Below are 27,047 nucleotides of genomic sequence, written 5' to 3' on the forward strand. Positions count from 1 at the left end.
CCGCTCCCCGCCCGCTCCCCGGCCCCGCCCCCAGCCCCGCTCCCAGCCGCGCTCCCGCCCACTCCCCGCCCGCTCCCCGGCCCAGCCCCGCTCCCCGGCCCCGCCCACACCCCGCCCGCTCCCGGGCCCAGCCCACACCCCGCCCGCTCCCCGGCCCAGCCCTGCATCCCGGCGGAACCCGGTGGAGCCGCGCCGCGCTGGGAACCGTCTGCAGAGTCAGGAGCTCCCCCGCCCCCGAATTCCCCAGGCCTGCGTGGCCGCGGCAGCCCAAGCCGGTCAGCGAGGAAAGATGGCCGCCCTGACGACGGTCGTGGTGGCGGCGGCGGCCACCGCTGTAGCCGGGGCTGTGGCGGGGGCGGGCGCGACCCCCGGGACCGGCGTGGGAGCAGCGCCTGTGCCGCAACAGGTAAACCGAGGAGGGCTGGGAGCCTCTCTGGTGGCTGGCGTGGGCCTGAGGGGGCTGCAGGTCCCGGAGGCGGGACGGGGCCCCCGCCCTCGCTGAACAGGTGTCTTCTGCAGCGCGGCCCCGGGAGGCGGGAGGCGCGGGGTTAGCCTCCCTTTGCTCGCGGCCTGGCGCACGCCGGGCGTTGCGCTTTGTTCTCTTGTGCATTAAGCTGCTCTTGTAGAGCCACGTCCATGTGGTTTTGGAATCAAGAAAGACCTGGGTGGAAACCTGGCTCTGCCGCTTCCTAGCGTGTGATAGGAACATACTTATCCTCTAGGCGACTCAGTTTCTTCTCTGAAAATTGGAGCTAATAATATGCACCTTCTCGAGCCGTGGACATCTGTCTGGGAAGCCCCTGGGACAATGCTTGGTTGGAGAGGGATTCAGTGCCCAGTAACTGGTGGCTGATGTATTGCACCTGCGCTGGGAACACAAAGAGGAATCCAATATGGGATGGTCCGAGGCAGATGAGTTCCCAGAGATCCTCTTAGGACCCCTTTCTCCGCAGTAAGAACCAGAGGATCCCTGAAAGAGATTGTTGGATCCAGTGGCTCAAGGCAAAGATCTTGACTCCTCTCATTCTCTCACAGACCACACCCAAAGCATGGGCAATTCCTGCCTGTTCTGCCTTCAGGATAAGTCCAGAATCCCACTGTTCTCACTGTCTCCAGTGCTGCTGCCCTTGTCCACACTGTCATTTCTCCACTGGCTGAAATACTTTTCTGATTGGTTTCTATTCTTTCACTCTTTCCTTCCCAAAGTATTCTCAACACCCAGGGCAATTCAGTCTAATAATGACACTCTTCTGCTCAGAACCCTCAGAGTAAACCCGACGTCTTTACCATGGTTTTCAGGGTGTATGAGCTTCCCCCACCACGGCCCTCTCACCTCTTCTCCAGTCCTCTGCAACCATACCAGCTTCGTGGTCCCTCAGACATGCCAAGGACTCTCCTGCCTCATATATCTTTGCAATTGCGATAGCTTTGCAATTGCTATTCCCTCTGCTTGGAATGCTCTTCCCTCATGGTCCCATGGCTAGCACTGTCACTGCCTTCAGATATCTTTGTTCAAATGCCATCAGCTCAATGATCCTTTCCATGACCTCCCCAAACTGAATCCCCTTTTCCAGCACACCGTGTTGCCTTTTCCGGTTTTATTTTTCTCCATAGTGCTTATTACCATGTAATATATTACCTATTTTTTTATTGTCTTTCTCCACCTGCCGCTGCCCCCCACCGTGGGAATGTAAGCTCTATGAGGGCAGAAACTACTGGAAGTTTTACTCACTACTGCATTCCCAGCTCCAAGAACTGTGCCTGTTTAGTTCATAGTAGGAACATCGCAGACATGCACTGAATATTTGTGGATCACTCCAAACCTGAAGGAAGGCTATTGTGAGCTGAGGACAGGTTCCATGTTTTTCTTCCTCTAAGAAAATATAGTGATTTTCTGTCTTTACTTGTATAAGTTCAGGAAATTCCACTTCAGGCCAATTTTCTCACACATCGTCTGTAATTCTCTTTATTATTCTAATTCTGGCCCAAATGTCTCAGGGAAAAAAAAATATAAAATATATAAAGACACACATAAAATATTTTTAAGTAACTTAAGAATATATTTTTGAATGTATGATCCTAGTAGTTTAGCCATCTTGCTGGCTTTCTCCATACAACCTTTCTGGCTTACTCTAGTTCACAGTGACTTGTTCTCTAGATTCTTGTAACCATGTTTTACCTCCTGGTTTACATTTCTCACAAGCTGCCTAATGTTATTGATGCAGACTTGTATCACTCCTCTATGGTGATTCTCAGAGGTTTGCCTTTCCAGGGGTTGGATCAGAATCACCTGTGGAGCTGGTTCAACTGTTTTATCAGTTTCCTACATTTAGCAACGTCTGGAGACATTTTTGGATGTCATGACATTGTGGGGAGGGGTGGGGCAAAGGTGTGCTATTAGCATCTAGTGGGCAAAGGCCAAAGGACAGCCCCCTACAACAAAAAATTATCTGGTCCAAAATGTCAGTAGTACTGAAGTTGAGCCCCCCTGCTTCATCTTCTCTTACTGCCTTAGGGAAGACAGAGCCTCGTAGTTGACAATCATAGCAGTAATGCGGTAGAATTCCTCAAGGGTGTTTGGGCTTTAAAACAGAATTGTAACCGTTGCTGTACCATATTATGAGATTTTCAAGTTTAGCTGTGATATCCCTCTTTATACTTCTGTCACATGCTGCACACATGCCCAAACACTCAGATTCTACAGCCTAACACTGAACTCGAATATTTGTCATATGATTCAATCAGTGAGTGTTCCTATTGACTCTAACAGTGAAACCAACTAATATTTTCTTGAGAAGAGAGAATTTTCCTGATGACATTCTCATGATGTTAGAGATGCCCACCAAAATATCCAAAATTCCTATATTAGTCTGCTGTCCATAACAAAATACTACAGACGAGGGCTTAAACAACAGAAAATTTTTTTTATAGCTCTGGATGGGAGAAGGTGGTGTCAGAATTGATTTCTGGTGTGACCTTTCTTCTTGGCTTGTAGGTGGCCACCTTCTCGTGTGTCCTCGTGTGGCCTTTCCTCTGTGCCTGTGCAGAGAGACAGAGAGAGAGAGCTCTCTGGTGTTGCTTCCTCTTCTTATAAAGATACCAGTCCTATTAGATTAGGACCCCACTTTTATGACCTCATTTAACCTTAATTACATCTTAAAGGCCCCATCTCCAGATATAGTCACAAAGAGGGTTAGGGCTTCAACACACAAATTTTGGGGGAACATAATTCAATTCATAACAGTTCCCTTAAATTATTTTGGAGTAATTATCTTTGAAATTTTCAAATGATTTTTTATTGTGTTTTATTCTACAACCTCCTTAGGATGTGAAATCTCATAAATTTCTTACCTATTATGAAAAGTAATAATACCTTATCTATGTACCTTTTTAATATTTGTATATTATTTGTTCATTATCCCCCCCCCCATTGCTTTTCAAGACTGGAGATGACAAATCTCTTTACCCTCCTCTCAAATGCCACTTTCTTGTTGATCATTTTAATTGTTGAATTATTACTGTTTTGAAGTATTCCTAACAGATCACACTAGGTATGTCCTCGTTTTGTACGAGGATAGGGCTGTGTCTTCTGTTTTGTTTTATTTCTGTTGACCTTCCCTGTGATGGTCTAAATTTTATGGCCCGTGGCTGCCTGGAGTAGTCCTTGAGTAATAACTACATTCCTTCTCTGACTTTAAATGAATTTCCTCTAGAAGATCATGCACATGTGTAGGGCTCTGTCTTTGTCCAAGTGTGGTAGGCTGAATAATGGCCCCCCAAGGATGTTCATGTTCTGATACCCAGCACCTCTGACTATGTGACCTTGCATGGCAAAAGGGACTTTGCAGATGTGATTAAATAAAGGGTCTTGAGACAGGGAGTTATCCTGGATTAGCTGGGTGGAACTAATTATTCACAAAGGTCATTATAAGAGGAAGGCAGAAGGATCAGAGCCAGTAATAGAAGATGTGACAATGGAAGCAGGAGGATGGAGTGATGTGAAGAAGGGACTATCAGCCATGGAATGAAGGAAACCTCTAAAAGCTGGAAAAAGTAAGGAAGTAGATTCTCCCCTGAAGCCCCCAGAAGGAATGCAGTCCTGCCGACACCTTAATTTTAGACTCGACCACCAGAACTGTAAGAGAATAAATTTGCATTGTTTAACCCTGTAAGTTTATGGTAAACTAATTTGTGGTAAGTTTGTTACAGTAGCAATAGGAAACTAATATATAAGACCAGAGAAGCCCCTAAGTCCTCATCTTTGGCTGAACTGGAAGTTCTGTGCAAGCAGGAAGTGAAGGCTAAGGTTGAATTGTAAACTACCTGCCTGAGTATTGAAGGTGTGTCCCAGCATGCACACAGACCCCTCAGCAAAGGCCGGGAGACTCACTGGTTCAAGGCATCCAAGAAAATTTCTGACCAACCAAATGATAACTAAGGTAACTAAGCAGAGATTTCAGTGCTGTAGAAGCGAAGAATACAGACTTTACAGAATTGGTTCAGGAAAGTGCCTAAACAAACAGCAACAACAGCAAACCTTGGGGATGGGAAAGAATCTCATTTTCAGAATTACCACATTCTATTTTTTAAAATAGGTTTTTAACAAAAAGAAATTGTGAGACATGCAAAGAAACAAGAAACTGTGGTCCACACATAGGAGAATTTTTTTTTAAGCAGTGAAAGAAACTGTCCCTAAGGAAGACTGGATGTTGGTTATAATAGACAAAGATTTTAAACCAGCTGTTTTAAATACATTCAAAAAACTAAAAGAAATCATGGCTAAGGAACTAAAAGAAAGTATGAGAATGATGTCTTACCAAAGAAAAAATGTCTATAAAGAGATTACAATTATAAAGAAGAAGCAAATGAAAATTCTGGAGTTAAAAAGTACGAGAACTCAAATGAAAAATTCACTGGAGGGCCTCAACACCAGATTTGAGCTGGCAGAAGAAAGAATCAGCAAACTTGAAGCTAGGTCAATTCAGATTATCTACAGTGAGGAACAGAAAGAAAAAAAGAATGAAGAAAAATGAACCAGAGCCTCAGAGTCCTGTGAGAAACCATCAAGCATTATGCATAATGAGAATCTCAAGAGAGGAGAGAGAAATGGGCAAAAAAAAAAAAAAGAAAAAAATTTCAAGAAATAATGGCTGAAAACTTCCCAAGTTTGATGAAAAATATTAATCTACACATTGTTAGAGCTCAGTGAATTCTAAGTAGAATAAACTCAGAGATCCATACCTAGACACATCATAATCAAACTATTGAAAGACAGAGACAAAAAGAAAATCTTAAAAGTACTGAAAGAGAAGCAACTCAAGACATACAAAGGATCCTCAATAAGATTAACAGCTGATTCTTATCAGAAACCTTGGATTCCAGAAGGCAGTGGGATGACATAGTCAAAGAGCTGAAAGAAAAGGACTCTCAAACAATTCTATGTCCAGCAAAATTATTCTCTAAAAATGGAGAAATTAAGACATTCCCAGATAAACAAAACTATGAGAATTCATTGCCAGCAGTTCTGCCTTAGAAGAAATATTAAAGGAAGTCCTTCAAGCTTAAATAAAAAGACACTAGACAGTAATTCAAATCCACATGAAGGATAATGTGAATAATATGACTAAAGAGTACTGGTAAAGGTAAATATAGGGGTAAATATAAAAACTAGTATAAATGTATTTTTTTGTTCATAACACACTTTTTTCGGAAAATAGAAGAGGGAACACTTCTCAACTCATTTGATAAGACCAGTATTACCCTGATATCAAAATCAGACAAAGACATCATAAGAAAGAAAATATCAGACCAGTATCTCTCATGAATACAGATGCAAAAATTCTCAACAAAATAGTAGCAAACCAAATCTAACAACATATGCAAAGGATTGTACACCATGATCAATTGGGACTATTCCAGACTTGCAGGGTTGGTTCAACATATGAAAATCAATCATTATAATAGAAAATATTAATAGAATAAAGGACAAAAACCACATGATCATCTTAATAGATGTAGAAATATTGATTGACAAAATCCAACACCATTTCATGATTAAAATATTCAATAAACTAGCAATATAAGGGAACTCCTCAACCTGATAAAGGTATCTATGAAACACCCACAGCTAACATAATACGTAATGATGAACAATGAAAAGCTTTCCCCATGAGATCAGGAACAAGACAAGAATTCCACTCTCACCACTTTATTCACTGGAGATTCTAGCCAAGGCAATTAGGCATGAAAAACAAACAAAAAGCATCCAGATGGAAAAGAAGTAGTAAAATTATCCTTATTTGCAGGTAGCATGATTTTGTATATATTAAAGAATCCACAAAAAAACTACTAGAGCTAATAAGTTCAGCAGGATTGCAGGATACAAGAGCAACATACAAAAATCACTTATACTTCTTTATGCTGGCAATGGACAATCCAAAAATGAAATTAAGAAAATAATTCCATTTACAATGGTATCATAGAATAGAGTACATAGGAATGACTGACTTTAACAAAAAGGTACAACGCTTATACTCAGAAAACACTGCGGGCTGGCTCTGTGGCCGAGTGGTTAAGTTCGTGCGCTCCGCTGCGACAGCCCAGGGTTCGGATCCTGGGCGTGGACATGGCACCACTCGTCAGGCCATTTTGAGGCAGCGTCCCACATCCCACAACTAGAAAGACCTGCAACTAAGATATACAAATATGTACGGAGGGGTTTGGGGAGATAAAGCCGAAAAAAAAAAAAAGATTGGCAACAGTTGTTAGCCCAGGTGCCAATCTTTAAAAACAAAAGAAAAAAAAAAGAAAACTCTGAAACATAATTTAAAGAAATTAAAGAAGACTTACATTAGTGGACATTTTGTGTTTATGAGTATGAAGACTTAGTATTAAGATGGCCATACTCCCAAAATTGATTTACATATCCAGTGCAGTCCCCATCAAAAGCTCAGCTGCCTTTTTTTTTGCAGAAATTGACAAGCTTATCCTAAAATTCATATGGAACATGCAAAGGACCCAAAATAGCCACAGCAATCTTGAAGAACAAAGTTGGAGGACTCACAGTCTTCTTAATTCTAAAGCTTCTTCCAAACTACAGTAATCAACAGTGTGGTACTGGCATAAGGATAGACATATAGATCAGTTAAAGTTAAGAGGTAAACTCTTATAGGTATAAGCAATTGATTTTCTATGGGTGCCAAGATAATTCAGTAAGGAAAGAATAGTCTTTTCAACAAATGGTGTTGAGACAACTCCATATCCACAAACAAAAGAGTGAGATTGGACTTTTACCACATACCATGCACAAAAATTAACTCAAAATGGTTAAAACACCTAAATGTAAGAGATAAAAATATAAAAGTTTTAGAAGAAAATAGGTGGGAGTCTTCATGACCTTTGGTTAGATGATGGTTTCTTTTATATACACCTAATGCACAAGCAACCAAAGATAAAATAGATAAATTGGACTTTACCAAAATTGAAAACTTTTGTGTTTCAAAGGACATTATCAAAAAAAGTGAAAAGACACTTGATGAGAATGTAAAATTGTGCTGCCAGTGTGGAAAACAGTTTGGCAATTCTTCAAATAGTTAAAAACTTTTGTGCTTTGAAGGACGTTATCAAGAAAGTGAAAAGACAACTCAGAGAATGGGGGAAAATATTTGCAAATCATATACCTGATAAGGGACTTATATCCAGAATATATAAAGAATGCTTCCAACTCAACAATAAAAAGATGACCCAATTTTACAAATGGGAAAGTAAAAAATAGAGTTACCTTATGATCCAGAAATTCCACTGCTAGGTATATGCCCAAGAGAATTGAAAACATATTCTTACTAAAATTTGTACAGAAATGTTCATAGCAGCATTATTCATATTGGCCAAATAGTGGAAATAACCCAGTTGTTCATCAGCTGATGAATGGCTAAACAAAATGTGGTAGATCCATATAATAGAACATTATTTGGCCATAGAAAGGAGTGAAGTACAGATGCATGGTACAAACGGATGAATCTTGAAAACATGCTAATTGAAACATGCACACACAAAAGGCTACATATTGTGTGATCCCATTTATATTAATTGTCCAGAACAGGCAAAGCCATAGTCAAAAATAGATTAATGATTGCCAAACGCTGGGGGGAAGAGGGTTGGGGAGTGACTACTAATGGATACTTAGGGTATTAATGGGTTTCTTTCTGGCATGATGAAAATATTCTGGAGTTAGATAATGGTGATGGTTGCACAAATTTGTGAATATACTTAAAGCCATAGCTGTACATTTTAAATGGCTACATTTTATGGTATGTGAATGATATCTCAATTAAAAAAATATTTCCTAAAGTCATTACTTTATTCTTGCTTGCTTCTAGAAATGTAAAGCCTCGTTTCCTTTTTCCCTCATCTTGCACGTTAGTCTGTCAGCAATTCCTCTTCGTTATACCTCCAAAATGTGTTTAGTCATCTTCTTTTAATCTGCACCGTCACCCATAGTCCTAGACACTATCCTTCCTTGTCTGTGTGGCTAAACCAGCTACCTCACTGATCTTCTGCTTCCAGTCTTGCCTCACCTCCTCCCCCACCTCTCACCAATTTATTCTCCAAATAGTATCCAGAAAGATTTTGTTAAAAAATTAAATATGCTGTGGCATTCTCCTGCTCAAAAACCTTTAGTAAAATTCAGACTCCCTAAGTGACTTAAAATGCCAATGTGATATGCCGGGTACCTACCTCTCTGCTCTCATCTCCTACCAAGCTCCCCACCTTTACTAATCGCACGTCACAATTGCCCTTCCTCTCTTCCTCTGCTTGAACTAGCCAAGGTCTTTCCTGCTCTAGAGCTTTTGCACGTGCTGGTCTCTCTGCCTGGGACAGCTTTCCTACTGCTTTTGGCACGGCTGGCTCTGTTCTTCCTTAAACATCAACCCCTTGAATAGAACTTCTGTGACCATTCTGACTGCAAAAACAACCCTTTACCCCATTGTCTCCATCCATTTTATTATTGAGTATAAATGTATTTTTGTTTTCTATGCAGAGTGATGGATGTTTTGGTACTTCAGGTGGAATTCGTCCTTTTCAGCTTCAAAACTGGAAGCAGAAAGTTAGTCGGACTAAGAAAGCAGAATTTATACGCACAGCAGAAAAATTTAAAAATCAGTAAGTATAAGAACACTATCTTCAAATAGTATTACTAGCCATTTTATTAAGAACAATGTAAAGTTAATTCTACTCCACCCAGTCCAACCCCACATTAAGTTACAAAATTCTAACCACTAGCCTTTCACATACAAAACAAGAGAAAGGTAGGAAGTGTGAAATAGACAGATGATAGATAATAGACTATTTAATATAAAATTAATTTTTAATAGAGTTATTTAAACTTTATTTATTTTTACCATTTGAATCAGTATAGTTCAAGGGTAATGAAACAGTAGTAACTCAAATAAGTACTCAAGTAGTAATCAAATAAGAAATTGAATACATTTTTCACTTAGCAAGGTAAGCATTTAGTAAATATTTTTGAATGAGTGAATAGTGAAAAGTCTGTACTCTCCAGTTATTTTTTTGAAACGGACTTTTAAGTGGTTTCCCTCCCCTTGGTCTCTGCCCCTTTCAGAACCCTCCTGCACATTACGACTAGACTAACTGAAAAGTTGCCATTTGTTTTAATTTTTAGTGTCTATGTATTTTTTCTTTAAATAACCAGTGATTTTTATTGTGTTCAATGCCCTCAGCAGCACCATGATATAAATATTCTGAAGAATGATAAAATAATTAGAACTCAGAGCACCCAACCTTACCCTATAGTGGAAAGCTTTATAAAAAACACTGCTTTGAACTTATACAGTATCAATTTGCTAAAGAACCAAGAGAACAGGAGTCTTTTGTAAGAAATGGTCTCTGGACCAGAATTAGTGGCAATTGTTTAGAAATTCTACCAATAAAAAAGTATATTGTTTGAATTTTGAAAAGTGATACCATCCTATGCTTTTATCATGTATGCATAATGTACTATACTACCATACTATAGCTTTGAGAGGTTGAATTTTCACTGCATTTATATAATATTTGTATTTTTAATACTCAGAATTTGAGAAAATACAATTTTATTTTCTTTGATTTCCAAAATGCATTTCCTTAGATAGCATTGGACTCTGAGTTAGGGGTGCTGGTTTATCTTTCTCTCTAGAGAGGGTAATCTACCAAGCAGTGAATGTCCATATAGATATAAACCAGTAGATTATGCCAGTACAGATACCTCGTCTACTAGTATGTGTTGGTTTTACAGCTCTGTTTAGGCTTTCTTCATCTGTTAGAAGGTTTTAGAAAAACTCGTGGGAAAATAAGTGTTAGAAAAATCCATTGGATGAGCGTTTCTAGAGCCAGCTCCGATAGTCTAGCAGTTAAAGTTTGGCGCACTCCACTTCAATGGCCCAGGTTCACTTCCTGGGCGTGGATCCACACCACTTGACTGTCAGTAGCCATGCTGTGGCTGTGGCTGACATAGAAGAACCAGAAGAATTTACAGCCATACACAACTATGTACTGGGGCTTTGCAGGGATGGGGGGGCAGGGAGGAAGATTGGCAACAGATGTTAGCTTAGGGTAAATCTTCCCCTGCAAAAAAAAAAAGAGTGTTTCTATCCAACAGTTCTCATGGATACAAAGGAAAAAACACAATGTGTAATATAATTCTGTTTTATTTTCAGAGTAGGTAATACATTCACATGATTCAAAAATCAGTGCATATCAGGGGACACAGTGGAAGGTCTCTGTTTTACCCCTGACCCCAGCCACCTACTTCCCCTCCTCAGACAACCACTATTTTTAGTTTCTTGTGTATCCTTCTACAGATATTTTATGTGCTTATAAGGAGACAAAAATACATATTGAGATTTTTCCTTTCTTATATAAATGATGGTATACTGTACACACTGTTCTGCACCTTGTTTTGTTTTGTTTTAACTTAAGAGTGTATCTTAGATACCAAGAAATTTTGATTTTTGTCAGGCATGATGATGGCATTATAATGTAATGTAAGTCAAATATCCATAATCTCTAGAGATACAAACTGAAGTATGTTGGGGTGAAATTACATAATGTAGTGGGTTTACTTTAAAATACTTACGTAAAAAAAAAAAAAGGAAAAGAAAGAGACAAACCAAGAGAGGGGAAAGTATCGCATCAGTGATGTGAGAGACATATCATATGAGGGTGTACGAGGCGGGTCAATTTATTATTCTCTACTTTTGGGTATGTCTAACCTTTTCATGTAAAACTTTTGTTACAAAAAGAGTATATCTTGGAGATCTTTCCCTGTCAGTACGTAAAACACAGTACCACTGCCTTGTGTTCCAGTGTATGAATGTACCATAATTCATTTGACCTGCCTCTTAGTGATGGACATTTAGGTTATATTCAGTCTTTTGTTTTAACAAACAGTCCTGCAGTTAATTGCATTATCCACATAGGTCCACATCATCTTGCATATGTGTGAGTGTATCTTTAGGTAAAATTCCTAGAAGTCAAAATGCTGGGTCAAAGGTATATGAATTTTCAGATATGATAAATATTGCTAAATTGTCCTGCATAGGCAATTTGAAATTCCACCAGCAATTTATGAGAGGACCTATTTTTCCCACAGTTTTGTCAACAGAATATATTATTTAAACTTGTGACTTTTTGCCAATCTGATAGGTGTACAGTGTTGCCATGGAATAATTCTAGTTTGCATTTCTCCTATTATGAGTGAGGTTGAGCATCTTTTCATATGCTTGGCAATTTGTCTCCATCAGTATGTTTTGAATGTCTTTATAGGTTAATATTTCTAAGCCAGGAATGGCAAAACATAACTTACTTACTGTCACAGCATATCCTGTGTCCATGGCAGATATTTTGATCATAGTAATTTCCCCCACCTGCAACCAGAGCCTAGATTGGCTTCCCAGTCCTCAGCACAGGACTCCAGTAGCCATCCTACTCCATTAGAGCTGACCTGTAGACTGAAGTCTATTTGACATCCCTGTTCTTCCCATTGCTTCTTCTCCCAAACATACCTCCTGATTATGATCCCCTCAGCCTTTGGGGCAGCCAGGTAAGACCTGAGATAGTCTCATCTGTTTACCCTAATGCACCTTATAAATATTAAAATTTTCTCTATGTGTGGCAAAATGAAAAAGATTGGGAAGCTCTGCCTTAGATGGTTGTCCTTCAGGTTGTATGAAATTAAGTCAATGGCCAGAGACACTCTATCACTCATTAAATCCAGGATTAGTGGAGAAGAATTCATATTAATTTCTACTTTCTGGGAGTAAGACAACAGGTTTTGAAAAATAAATTTCTAAGTCCAACCAAAAAGTTTCTTGATAGTATTTGTTTTGTTTTACCCGAGGGCTCAATCCAACAATTAGAACTCCTTACTGGTAGATGGACTAAATCCAACGAACGAAAATGAGACAAAAGAAGCTTTGAAGTAAATGTAGACAATATCCCTTAAATATCCTAAAATGCCTTACTTCATAGATTGTTTATCACTCAAAGTTTTAGTTTTATTAGCAATATTAATAACTTGCATTTCCATAGTACATTTTTACTGTGTAAAGATCCCTCACATATATTATCTCATATAAGGTTAATGACAGCCCCTTTAGGTAGTGGAAAGCTGTTACTACTCCTTTTAGTGATAAGGCAGTTCACACCAGGAGAGGTTAATATCATTCACTTTTTAGTGATGAGGTGGTTCACACCAAGAGAGGTCAAATGTCCGGACTCAGGTTACAAAGTTAACGGTATCTATTGAAAGCAGCCATCAGCAGTGGTGGCCATTTTCAGGCCACAGTGAGATTGAGTTGGAGTCAATAGCCAAATAGGTATTGTATTTTCAAAGCAAGCCTGTGACTGCATTTTCCTGAACTAACATTTTGTAATTTAAATAACAATTCACATTATTTGTGATTTTACTTGAACTCTTTTCTGGCTACTATTTTGACTCCTTAGCCTTATCAATCCAAGTAATTATATTTTGACTCCTTATTTGAATTAATCCAGATATAAAGTACTGATTATTATGAGTGTCTTCATATTTTAAACAATTAAAAATATATTTAAATCATATTTATACCATTTGTTTCTTTCCTTAAAGAGTTATTAACATAGAAAAAGATAAACACAGTCATTTCTACAACCAAAAGAGTGACTTCAGAATTGAGCATGGTATGCTGGAAGAATTGGAAAATAAGTTGATTAACAGCAGGAAAGCAGAAAGTAAGTTGAGTTCACGATGAACAAAAACTGTTGAGTGATATAAAGGTGGAGTTTTACCCTGTGCTTGTCTTTGTACATTGACTGTGTTGTATTCTCTGTCAGGATTCTTCCTATGTGGTAATAAGTTTGTCTTCCTATGTGTATTTCTTATAATTTAATAGGAAAAAGAGGGTTTTGTTTTCTGGTTGACAAACCAATGAATCTATTAAAATTTTGTAAAATAAAGGGAAATTGATTCCTGGGCTCTCTGACCTTAGCTCATCACCCTAGTATTGTTGACCGAGACCTGGACTAAGTGAACATCAACAGATTTAGAACCTATACGTAGTAGTAATGTGAAGTGGTCAAGTCACATAATTGCTTAAACCTGAGTTTACTTGTCTGTGATATAAAACCTACCATCTCTACCTCAGGAGAGCTGTCCTGTGCAGCCCATGAGATAATATATGAGAAAGTGCCTTATCGATTGTACAGCAAATATGTTCTTTTGTTTGTTATGAATATCAATCATTGTTAATAGTGTACTAAATATTGGTCTTAAAGAAGAATTGTGCAAGAATACCTTGTTTTATCATAGAGTAGATTTTATATGTTGTAAAATCTTTGTTTTAATTAAAAATTGCTTAGCATTGCTTAAAGGAAAAATAATGGTTATCAACTGACTAAGCTTTATAAAATATTAAGACTTATATAGAGAAATTATGCTGCTAACGGTAATCCATTATAGCCAATTAAAAGAAATTCTTAAATCTTTTTCTTTCAGAATATGAGATTGCACTATTTTTAAAAGTCGTCTTTTGTCAGGTAGTGACAAGAATCTATCTCCCTCTTCTGTTGGAATGACACCAAGACCTAATATAAAAACCGAATTTCTAGTTCTCCTCTTTGATTCTTAGAGAAATCTAAACATCCCTAGTTTAATGTTTCCTTTTTTTTTTTTTTGAGGAAGAAAAGCCCTGAGCTAACATCTGCCACCAATCCTCCTCTTTTTTTGCTGAGGAAGACTGGCCCTGAGCTAAGATCCGTGCCCATCTTCTCCTATTTCATATGTGGAATACCTGCCACAGCATGGCTTGACAAGCAGTGCATAGGTCTCCACCTGGGATCTGAACCGGTGAACCCTGGGCTGCCAAAGCAGAACGTGTGAACTTAACTCCTGCACCACCGGGCTGGCCCTTAATACTTCTTAATTTTGCTCAGTTCTTTTGTAGACAGTTGAGAGGCTGATCTTTCTATCATGCCGTTAAGTACAGTGTCTCCATTCTGTGCATTTTAAGATACCTGGTATTCTCTTTTTTAAGGCAACTTTAATTTTATCTTTTTATTTCCCTTTGTTCAATGATTTTGCCTCTCTTTATTCACACTTTGTTATTCACACACTCTCAGAGAAGAAGGAATGCACTGTCTTAGTATAAAGAGACAGAAGTTTCCCCTTCCCGTATTACAGCTCAGAAATAGTAAATACCTTTTCCTTGCCTTAAATCTCATGCCACAGTTTTAGCCCACATTTATGTAATATGGTACTTAAATGGTTTGCCTATACAGAGTGGCGGTTCCAAATGAATAAATAAAAGATAATTTGCCCTACAGTGGTTATCACTGTAGCTGAGGAAACTGTGGCAAAAACAAAACAATAACAAACACTTTTTTAATTACTTAACTTTACTAGAGAAGTTTCTTGAGCTAAAATCCAACAGTAAGTAAGACCCTATAAAATATGTTGGATATAGTTTCTGCTTTTATGGAACTCTTGAATTTTAATAAAAAATGGAACAAACCAAAGTCATATATATATAATTGAGATTTGTTTTGGATATTAGCACTGGCTCCAGGCCCATAGGTAAATATTTTAAAAGATAATTGCTTTTAAGGACTTTTGGACAGAGCTGTTTGGTGCTTTAGGCTCATTTGTGAAAAAGTTGCAAAAAATAACAGGAGGGAGGTGCATACATAAAGAACCCAAAGATGATAAAATAATAATATTACTATTATATGAATATATATATGTATGAAGTGAATATATGATGTTGGCCTAATCATTTAAATAAATATTAAAGTAAGATTATTACTTCAGAAAGAAAATAGGGGAGAAGAATCCAGTTTTTCTGCTGCTGATACAGCACACCTGGAAATGTCTTTGAGACCCTCCTCTGGTTTTGAGGCTTTTATTGCGGGCCTAACATTTTACTTCAGGCTGGTCCTTTGGTTGAGCTGGGCAGCCTGTAGCATAGATACCACTACATGGCACCTGTGACACCTCCTCCAGGCTGTGACAGTGACACCAGAGGGTATCACCAGTCCCTGTCTCAGAGGATGTGGTTAGATGAAATTAATTCTCATTAGGAAATTTGTCAGTATTCATAGAATTAATATTTGTTGGACAGTTTTAGTATCCCAGCAATAGAGTTGAGGTCTATTTCAAATTCTCTTTCCATAAATTTTAGCAAATTAAAAAGAAAAGGAAAAACTGTTAAAGAACAAAACACGACAAAGCCTAAGCTACTGATCCATGTATTTATAACAGTGTCCAATAACTCAATCTCCACAGAGTTAAAAAAAAAGGAGAGACATTTCCTTGTTACAGGTTATAGTAAGATTTAACCCATTGTGCTTTTAAATATTGGAGGAAATGGAGAGAAGCTTTATTTAGAGCAAAGCTACTTGAGATGTCCAGGCTGTTTTGACACTTACAAATCACCATCTTTTGTTCATTGTTTAATTGCTCTTGACTGTCTTTTACTAAGTGATGGTGATCAGTCTTATGTGTAGAATCCTGTATTGTAACTATGTTTGTCACAGAATTATTTTAAAGTGCATACTTCTTCCACATAGGAGCAAAAATCCAGCAACAATTGGCCAAAATACATAACAATGTAAAGAAACTTCAGCATCAGTTAAAAGATGTGAAGCCTACACCTGATTGTAAGTGAATTTAGATTGCATATTCTTTCTTATGAATTCGTATTTTCCCTTGTTTGTTAGAAAAATTTATACTTTTCTAATAAGAAATTTTTCTATTTGGCATTAATGGAGCTAAACCCTACTTTATTGGTTAGGGGTTAATAAGGATGCATTGGAGAACTGTAATACCTGATTTTTATGTAGTTCTTTTAATCTTTAAAATGCTGTCAAATCCTTACAGATCAGAGTAGGCAGAACAGATATTGGTGTCGTTTAGAGGACAGAGAATCTGTGGTGTGGAAAGATTCAGATTCAGCTAATGAAGATGGAAAGAAACTGATTTCTTGATTCTTAGCCTAGTGCTTTTCCTATCATTTGCTTTTGGAAATAATTGCCTTTCGGAGGCATTTCGAATACGTAAGGAAAGGGTTAGATTAAATAGTCTTGGGGCAAATACTAGTCATTTGTAAAAACAAAATTGTATCCCTACCTCTCTACTTACACCAACATTCATTCCTGAAGGATCAAAGCAATATAGTGAGGAGCTCAAGATGTATGGACTTAAGAGTCAGACAGATGTTCGGTCAAATCCTTGATCTGTCAGTTATGTGGTTTTAGGCAAGTTACTTGATCTCCCTGAGCTTTCACTTCCTCAGCTCTGAAATGGAGAGAATCGTAGGGTTGGGGAGATGAAGTGCGACAGTGCACATAAAGCACTTGTGCAGTGCTTATAACATAGTGAGCACGAAAAATGGTAAGTTCAATATAATTATTATTTATTAAATTAATACACGAAATCATAAAAATGCTAGAAGAGAACATGGGTTAATATTCTTATAATTGTATTATAGTTTATAAGAATGACACAGATCAGAAACTGAAAAGACAAAAGTGGACATAATTGACTTTTTAAAAAAAAACTTAAACTCATAAGCAAAGTTGAAAGACAATTTAGGAAAATATTAGCAATATATGTGTAACTTAAAAAGCTAATATCCATAATATACAATGAGTGCCTACAAATTACAGCAACAAAGGTAAATAACCTAATAAAAAAACAGGCACAGATTATAAGTTGCACGTTATACTAAAAGCAATACAAAACATATGAAAAAAGTGCTCAGGCTTGTTAATGATCACAAAAATGTCAATTAAATCAATAACAATAGGGGCCAGCCTGATGGCACAGTGGTTAGGTTTGCACATTCCACTTTGGCGGCCCGGGGTTCACCAGTTTGGATCCCAGGTGCAGACATGGTACTGCTTGGCAGGCTATGCTATGGCAGGCGTCCCGCATATAAAGTAGAGGAAGATGGGCACAGATGTTAGCTCAGGGCCAGTCTTCCTCAGCAAAAGGAGGAGGATTGGCAACAGATGTTAGCTCAGGGCTAATCTTCCTCAAAAAAAAAAGACAATAAATGTTTGCCTTTTATTTTGGAAAAGTGCAAAGTACATGGAAAGGGGCTCTCTCAGGAGCTGTGGGTTGGTAGAGCCTCTTTGAAAGACAATGTGACAGTAAGTAACATACTGTAAAAAGTAGGCATACTGGGTTTTTTTGCTGAGGAAGATTTGCCCTGAGCTAACATCTGTCGCCAATCCTCCTCTTTTTGTGTGAGGAAGATTCACCTGAGCTAACATCTGTGCCAATCTTTATTTTGTACGTGGGTCGCTGCCACAGCATGGCCACCGACAAGTGGTGTAGATATGCTCTGAACCAAACCCAGGCCACCAAAGCAGAGCATGCCGAACTTAACCACTAGGCAACAGGGCCAGCCCCAATAGGCATACTTTTTTATGTAGCATTTCAAGATTTATCAATTATCCTCTAAAAATATTTGAGCATACAAAACATATATGCAAAGATATTTACTACAGGATTGCATCTATTTTAAAGGTTAATCAATTGAAGATTCAATTAAATGAATTATGGTAGATTTAGATAATGAAATATTATATAGCCGTAAATAGAATGAGATAGCCATAATATGTATTGATGTGGAAAGTTAACCACTTTTTTTTTTACCACAACATTTTATAAACTAAAAACTGCTTGTCACAAAACAGTATGTGTAGTATGAAACATTTTTTTGTAAAACATAATATTAATATTTAATAATATGTGTGCGTGGGAAAATATCTGTCATCAGAAAAAAATTGCAATCCTAAAAATTAGCTTTATAAAAGCACAATTTTCATATGCTTTAGGTTAAGTAATATTCTTAAATTAAGGGAACATTCCATTTTTTCCTATTATTTCATTCTTAGTCATACTGAAATAGGACATAACATAATTTTTCCATCTTTTTTTTTTTTTTACAGTTGTTGAAAAGCTCAGAGAAATGATGGAAGAAATTGAAAATGCAATTAACACTTTTAAGGAAGAGCAGAGGTTGATGTATGTTTTAAACTCATTTTAAATATAAAATTAGTGACCTTTATTTTTCAATAATTCTCCACTGGGTTATTGTATATGAACCATTTTATTGTTAGGTATTTAATATTAGTCTTAGACAAAAGCATTATAATACCTCTCTTCTTTTGTTTTAGGTTTTAGACTGCTTTTCATGTTGAAAGAGAATTTTTGCTTATATTTGGACAACATAAAAATCCCAAATAAGAATGTGAAAGATTGGTTTTTTCTCTGAGGAAACTCTTTTAAGCCTTAGATTTATAAAGGTTAATAATTTTAAGTGGAGAAGATGACATGAAAAGAGTCAAGAATAATTAAGTTTGAGGGGGAAAATGAAGGGTTAATATGGATTGGTTGGTATCTTTTTATTCAAACTTTATTTTTAAAATTTTAGATATGAAGAGCTCATTAAAGAAGAAAAAACAACTGATAATGAGTTGAGTGCCATATCAAGAAAAATTGACACATGGGCTATGGGTAATTCAGAGACAGAGAAAGCTTTCAGAGCAACGTCAAGCAAAGTTCCTGTAGACAAAGTAACACCAAGTACTGTTCCAGAAGAAGTGGTAGATTTTGAAAAATTCCTCCAGCAAACAGGAGGGCGGCAAGGGGGCTGGGATGATTATGATCACCAGAACTTTGTAAAGGTGAGAAACAAACATAAAGGGAAGCCAACATTTATGGGAGAAGTTCTGGAACACCTTCCTGGAAGAACACAGGATGAAGTTCAACAGCATGAGAAATGGTATCAAAAATTTCTGGCCCTAGAAGAAAGAAAAAAAGAGGTAATAATAATTATAATAGCTCTTGTTTCTTGTATATTTCTGTGCTCCAGGCACTGTGCTAAACTCTTTAACATGTATCAGTAACTTTACAACAACCCTATGAGATATGTTTATAGTTTTTTCCTCCCGTCTTATAAAGGTGAAACTGAGGCATTGGGAAATTAAGTAATTTTACCCAACTAATGGAAGTACAGTTGGATTTCCTCGAGGCCAAACATTTCTACCCCAAGAAATAATACAATGGGTTAAGAAAACTTCTGATTGTGGGCAAAAACCCTCTGTGTCCACCAGAAATGTGGGAAATCCAGATCTATTCAGGCTTTTGATAAAAGTCATCTGACCAGCAAAGGCCACATTGTTTTCAGTAGAAAATAAAGAGGCAGTAAGAAAGAACTCTGGGACTCTTAAAAGTTTTTTTGAGTTTTGGAACCTCAGTCTCATTGCTTATTTTAAAAGACTCAAAATTTTGGCTACCCCAGAGAAAGGAGTAACTCCTTAATTGTAGCAAATACCTAAGAAGTTCCATTTTCACAAAAATATTCTGGCTTTGGTTTAGATCAGGACTTCTCAACCTTGGCACTGTTGACTATTTGGGCTCGCTAGTTCTTTGCCGTAGGCGCTGTCAGCAGCAGCATAGATGGTCAGCAGCATCCCTGGCCTCCACTCACTAGAGGCCAGTCACACCACCTTAGTTGTGATTATAAAAATGTGTGTAGACATTGCCAAATGTCCCCTGGAGGGCAAAAACTGCCCCTGGTTGAGAACTCTGGGTTTAGATAGTCTAAGTCTGAGTCCCTTTTTTGTAGACCTCAGCTATGATAAACTTCAACTCGCTTGGTTTTACAACAAAGATATGACTGTACAACAGATGATATACCTAAGGAATATTAAAGAAATTAAGAAATTAAATGCTGATTAAAGAAATACTGATTCCACATTTAGTCTAAAGTTTTAGAGGAAATAGCTGAGGTTTGTTGTTTGTTCCCTCTGAAATAAGTTGAATGTGGAAAGATTGACATTTAGGACTTTAAGAAAAATTTTTGAAACATAAGTCGATTTTGAAAACTCAAAACAACAAGCTATTAAGAATTATTGAGGCTTTTTTCCCAGGATACTGAAACATGCGGTCCCTGGACCAGCAAAATCAGCATCACTTGGGAACTTGTTAGAACTTACCAAGCCCCAACCCCAGACCTAATGTGAACTCTGGGGGTGGGCCCAGCAAGCTGCTTTAACAAGTCCTCCCGCTTATTCTGTTACAAGCCAGAGTTTGAGAACCAACACTCTAGGGCAAAGGAACAGCCACAGTGCTTCTTGTAATGGAGGTAAACCACCCGGGTTCTAGCTTACTCTTCTTGTCCCCAACCAGTCTACTTCCTGATGTTTGATGATTGATTGGATGTAGGGGTGAGGTAGGAGGAGATGTGAAAGTGGAGGTGCCATTTACTGAAGTAGGACATGTTGGAGGAGAAGAGGAAAATTTGGGGGAAAGCATCGGGAATGTAGTTTTAAATCTATTGAGTTTAAGATGTTGTGTAGGAAATTTACCATTTTTGTCTCCTACTTCCTTTAATATGTCCTATGTTTTGCCTAAATGAAGACGCTTATTTTCAGACATGCCCTGAACTCTCTGGCCTGACTGCCCTTGCTTATCTTATTCTCATTTTCTGGAACCTCCATTTTTTCTTTCCCCCTCCACTGCCAGCCTGTCAAAATCTGTCCAGATCAGATGCTGCTTCCTGCTTGCCCACTCAAACATAAGCAGTCCCCCTCAGAATTTCACTAATACTCTGTTTATACCTCTTTTATGATGTGCTGTGGCGCATTCTGTATTCTAGTCTTGATGCACACATCTTACCTCACCTGGAGCAGTGCCACTCAAACTTGCTCCATGGACTGGATGTTACTTTGCAAACTGTTACTGGTCTTCAGTGAGGTAAAGTGATCATACAAGAATCAGCTAACCAGTAAGCACACTGTTTAGTTCAGGTGACTGTTTTTTTCATAGAAGACTTTCTCGTTGAAGAAAGCAGTACGTTGATTTACATTCTGGCACAAATTCCTGCTATTGTTGTGCACTAGCACTTTGAGTAGCATTGTACTAGATGGCATCTGGTATAGTTTTAAGCATCTGTGGTTCCTATCACATTACCTTGCATATAGTACACATACCATAAGGATTTATTTAATGAGCGAATGATATACCATGAGGAAAATGAAGAAATGGTTTCTTGACGTGAGGAGAAAGTAATTCAGTGGATGTATCCTTTATGGCATAGAGAGGCTGCTAGAAATTTAAATAATCTTTACATACCTATATGTAAAGCTATGGAGTTATTTTAACTTTTTGTTTACACTATGAAGCACTGTGTGCCAGACACTGACTCATTTCGTCTTTGAGATGTACTACCTACCACTTTTACAAATGAGCAAAATAGGGACAGAGAAATTTAGTGATTCATCCAGGGTCGAACTTAGTAAGTGGCAAAGCCGTGATTTGGTCCCAAATAGCCAGCCTGGCTTCACACCCATGCTCTCAACCACCCTACTTTTAATTCCTTTTCTGGTATTTGACTCAAGAAAGGTTGCTCCAAAAGTGCTCTAAGCCTAGAAAGAGGATTTAGAAGCAGAAGTGAGGTGATCAGAAGAAAGCAATATTTCCCATGAACACAAATGAAGGAGGTGAAGGGGAAGAGGACACTTCATGAGGTGCAGTCCTTGTGAACCTGCAGATTAAGAGGAACGCCAAACGAATAAACCATCATTCAGTGGTTCAAAAGATACGTTAATTTTTTTAAAGCAGAAGTAGAAAAAAATTGCATTTGTTTTTTAAAAAACGTACTTTAAAACCTAAGCAGCCAGCATCCTGCAATCAATATTCTTTCTAGAAAGATGGATTTGAGGGTGTATTTTAAAGTGCTTTTGGTTGTTAAAAATATTTTTCTCTTGCTATCTTGTTTTAATCATTTAGTCTATTCAGAATTGGAAAACCAAAAAGCAGCAAAAAAAGGAGGAAATTTTCAAGTTTAAAGAAAAGGCAGAGAACATACCTATGCTTTTTCATAATAAACAAGAAAATAATCAAAAGCAAAAAGAAGAACAAAGAAAGAAGCAGAAATTGGCAGTTGAAGCTTGGAAAAAACAGAAAAGTATAGAAATGTCAATGAAATATGCTTCCCAGTTAAAAGAAGAGGAAGAGAAAGAGAAAAAGCAACAGAAAGAGCGCCAGCGCCAGTTTAAGCTAAAATTACTACTAGAAAGTTACACCCAGCAGAAGAAAGAACAGGAAGAATTTTTGAGACTTGAAAAGGAGATAAGGGAAAAGACAGAAAAGGCAGAAAAAAGGAAAACTGCTGCTGAGGAAATTTCCAGGTTTCAAGAAAGAGTGAGTAAATATGTTTCCTAAATAATTTTTCAGTGTTACACGTAGAGGTATTACTTCCAGATTCAGTTCAGCAAAAATTAATTGAGTGCTTTTTATATATTGGGCCTGTACCTAGCATTAGTGTATCAAAATGAGTGAGGCATGCTCCCTCATTTCTAGTGGATTCTGGCCTAGTGGGAAAGATAGTTGTGCAGGTGGGCGATTTCAGCATAACGTGCTAAGTGGGCTGGTGATTGAGGTGTGGACAGAGAACTTTAAGAGGTGGATACGCAGGGAGGGAAGCCTACCATAGCTAGAGTGTCAGACAGAAGATGATACTTGAGTTGAGTCTGGAAGGAGAAGAAAAGGTAAGGAGAGGAGGATCCTTCCTAGCAGAGGGAATAGCATAATTGGCTGCTTGGAGGAGTATAACAGTGTGGTTTGTGGGGGAAACTATACACACTTCGGTGTTCTTAGGGCATCCAGTGGAGGATGAGAGCCAGCAGTAGACAAGGCTGGAAAGGCAGCCATAGGCCAGGCCATGACTGTCTTGTCTTCTCTGCCAAACTGGCTGGTTCTGCCCCACTAGTGATTTGCTTCCTTGTTCACTGTCCATCTCCCCACCATAATGTCAGCTCCATGAGGGCAGAGGTTTTGTCCTTTTTGTTCATTCTTGTACTCTAGGGTCTGGTACATTGTAGATCCTCAATGTATACTTAAGGGAATCAAAGTTACTGCTGAGAGGTAGGATGTAGGTGATTTTAAACAAATATATACAAGAAAAATGCTAATCAAAGAAAGGTTACAATCTGCTTATCAAAGTGGAATTCAGTCCAAAAAGTATTAAAAAAGACAAGAAAGGGTATTTAAAATGAAAAAGGGTGCAAATGAGATATAACTGTTATGAATATAATTGTTATGAATTGTTATGTGCATCAAAATACATAGCAGCAACACTTACAAACAAAAAATAAGGGAAATACAAAGAAAAATAATAGATAAAAACACATTAATGGAATTTTTCTTAGTCCATATGTAAAAATATCCCTAAATAACAAAAGATCTCATGCCTCCCCACCCCACAAAGGGGCAAGCACGTCACAGAATAAAATACGTAGAAAAAAGAAAACCTATAAAACAAAATATAATACAAGAGATCTAAAATCAGACATATCTGTGTTGGTAAGTGAAAATGGGCTTACTTCAACTATTAAAAGGAGTTTTACATTACACTGTATAATAAATCAAGATACATGTAAAACAAGGTGATTCAGAAAGAACCTGCATGTATTACATCTATATTCAGAAAAAATAAAGCTCTTAGCCTTTGTTGGAAAAGGTTAATATTGAAAGAGTATTGATATGTAAAGTAATTTAATTTTACTTGCAAGCAACTAAACTTTGAAACAAATTCTAATTAATTTTACTTTCTTAATGTTACCTTTTCTTATTGGTATATGTTTTTTAGGATTTACATAAACTTGAATTGAAAATTCTGGATAGACAGTCAAAGGAAGATGAAAAGGCAGAAAAACAAAGAAGACTGGCAAAATTAAAGGAAAAGGTACTCTGTACTGACGTTAATTTATTTTTATTGTTATTATCCTAATTCCTTGATTTGTAAGGATACAAACATAAAATCCATTTTCTTTATATCCAGCTTTATTTCTATATCATCTCCTTTAAATTTCATCCTTCATGTATTTACATATTATGAAGCATAGCTTAGTAAAATTTAAGCAACTGTCGTTTAAATTCTACAATTCCACATTATAAGCGCCTCATTTTCTTTTACCCTAAATTACTTCTGTCTTCTTACTCTTCATTTTCTTCTTTATTCTTCCTCTATGAGCCTCTATTTTGGACCTTTGGCAGCTATGAGCATCTCTTAATCTCACTGGTAATCCTCACAACTAAAGATGTTGGTGACTCTCATGGATAAAACAAAAGACTTACTAGTGGTTATCCATCCTAAATTGATTGCCTGGCTATAGCACTATCCTACTTTGCTGCATTACATTTCCCTCATAATAGAAGTAGAAAAAAAATAGAACAATACAATAGAATAAAATAATTTAAGTGGAAAAAATAAACTAACAGTTTAAAACAGATTGATATAGTCTCAAGTTTATTTTAGTTATGTGAGCACAATTAGTTTACTGAAGAGGTTATTAACAGTTTTATTTCTGTTTAGCTAATATTAAGTATATTTCTTAAAACTGCTTTCTATTACTAAGGATCTTACTCACTAGTACCAACTGAATAGTTCATATAAATTAACTGGCACTCATTGTACTTCTGGTTACAGGTTGAAAACAATGTCAGTAGAGATCCCTCTAGACTTTACAGACCTACCAAAGGTTGGGAAGAACGGACCAAAAAGATAGGACCAACAGGCTCTGGGCCACTTCTGCATATCCCACATAGGTAAAAAGGACTTAGAATGAATGTTCACTTTATAATAATTTAATAACTATGTGTTTATATTTTATGTAGTTCTGTATGTATATTATATTTTACAATAAAAAGTTGATAAAGCAAATCTGTATACATTTTTTTAATGTTAACATTTAATCAGTTAGGATTTTTAAAAAATTTCCTATATATTTATAATCGCTCTTCTCTTCTTCTCCTTAGGGCTATTCCAACCTGGAGACAAGGAGTTTAAAAAGAATATGAGATAATGAAATTGGTGTTCAGTTGATAAGAATGTTAGCATGTTCAGTTATACCTGGAGAGAGTAACTAACCATGTTCTTTAGCTGTCACTAGCCTCCAGACTGATTATTGTGTTCTGTGTGAATTGACAGATATCAAGGTCCATGCAGTATTGTCATTAGTATTTCCTGTTTATACTAAGAGGGTACTTAATGTGTATGTTGGCCTATTATTGATGTAAAAGTTTTTTGAATAAGTTTATGTTACAAACATTATTTCATTTAAATACTCAGAACATTTTAAAGATACTTTGTTTTTGTCACAGCATAGCAAAATAAATTGGGACAATGATAAAGTACCATTTTTTAAACCAAAATTTTGTAACAATTATAACTTGGAGGTAAATTAGTTTGAGTAACAAAAGTGTGAAGTTTCTTTTTGAGTTATGAAATACGTTAGTACTTTTTCTAAGTTAACAAATTGGTCATTTGTCAGTTACTACATTTTTGTGTAATAAATATTTTCTATTTGTTTGAAGCATGCTTTGTTTTATATAGAGAATATTTATTTTACAAATATGCTTCTCACCCATATATACTCTATAATTTGTTGTATTGATAGAATCTTTTTGGTTTCCTTTAGCTATTTCAAACTTCCCTTCAGGCCTTCTGGATTTCACACATTTATAAAATCTTTGTGTCTTTCACATCTTCCTGGCTGATGCAGTTTTCTTTTCTGCTTCTGTTTGCCTCAAAATATGAAAATTCTCTGTTCTGAAACATCATCTGAAATAAGTTAGCTTTTGAATACTATGATTTCTCTTGGTGGCATTTAAAATGTTTTAACATTGCTAGACTAATATATTTGGTCAAAAGAGTTAATTTTTAAATTTCTAAACTTTTGTACATGAAAACACAATTTAACTTAATTTGACTCAACTTTTTATATTATAAAATCTTAGTTCCTAAATTTAATTAGTTCCCAACTTATAGGAAATATACCATATATACAAGAAATATAGGAAGCTTATTTCTTATAACATTTTAGAGTATCTTTAATTGTAATTTGATCCATTTAGGTCAAATGACTCAGTCAGAAATTTACTATAAGTAATGGTCAAAATCTTTTCTTATTTCACAGTTAATATTCGAAATAGATGGCTTCCAAATTTTGGAAACTGAATTCTGATTGTACAATTATTGGTACAAAATGAGAGAATTAACATAAAACGTCCTTAATCAGGAATGCCCATTTTATTTGTAGTGCTTGTTCTCCATAACTTTGTTAAATGATATGAGGCAGTTTAGAAATAAAACAGAGAGCAGGACAAGGGATTTAAAACACAGCTGAACTGCTGCAAGATACAGAAAAGTAAAGATTTCTTATCTGTGGCTTTCTAACATTTTTTTATTGTTGTTGCACACACATGCAGCTTTCAATGTCCTGCATTTAAGGTAAGTTTACTGGGTGATGTGATTCTTATGGCTTTTTGTTTATTTTTTGTTTTGCTTTTTAATAAAAGAAATGTGGAACTTTGAAGAAACCAGTCCTTCTAACTGAATCGTAAATAAATGAATTTATTTTATGAATCCTTTATATAAAGGATGTACAATAAACATAATGTCTTCAGTAACAGGCTCATAGAAGAGTTGTCAAAAAAA

General features: G+C 36.9%; 1 protein-coding gene across 2 annotated transcripts; it reads left to right on the forward strand.

The window, feature by feature from the left end:
• On the forward strand, positions 1-26,094 carry CCDC112 (coiled-coil domain containing 112). 2 transcript variants are annotated; one of them, XM_023617849.2, is made up of 10 exons: positions 1-406; positions 9,041-9,162; positions 13,148-13,269; positions 16,102-16,191; positions 18,490-18,565; positions 18,975-19,365; positions 22,337-22,750; positions 24,198-24,293; positions 25,038-25,156; positions 25,367-26,094. In XM_023617849.2, the coding sequence occupies exons 1-10, from the start codon at positions 290-292 to the stop codon at positions 25,395-25,397; spliced, it is 1,578 nt and encodes a 525-aa protein (XP_023473617.2). In that variant the 5' UTR covers positions 1-289; the 3' UTR covers positions 25,398-26,094. The 2 variants fall into 2 exon arrangements, with proteins under 2 accessions (XP_023473617.2, XP_070090538.1); XM_070234437.1 differs by lacking the exon at positions 16,102-16,191 and having other exon boundaries at positions 90-406.
• Positions 26,095-27,047: the final 953 nt, after the last annotated feature.

This window comes from Equus caballus, chromosome 14, assembly GCF_041296265.1.
Source record: "Equus caballus isolate H_3958 breed thoroughbred chromosome 14, TB-T2T, whole genome shotgun sequence".
In the NCBI taxonomy this organism is placed as follows: domain Eukaryota; kingdom Metazoa; phylum Chordata; class Mammalia; order Perissodactyla; family Equidae; genus Equus; species Equus caballus.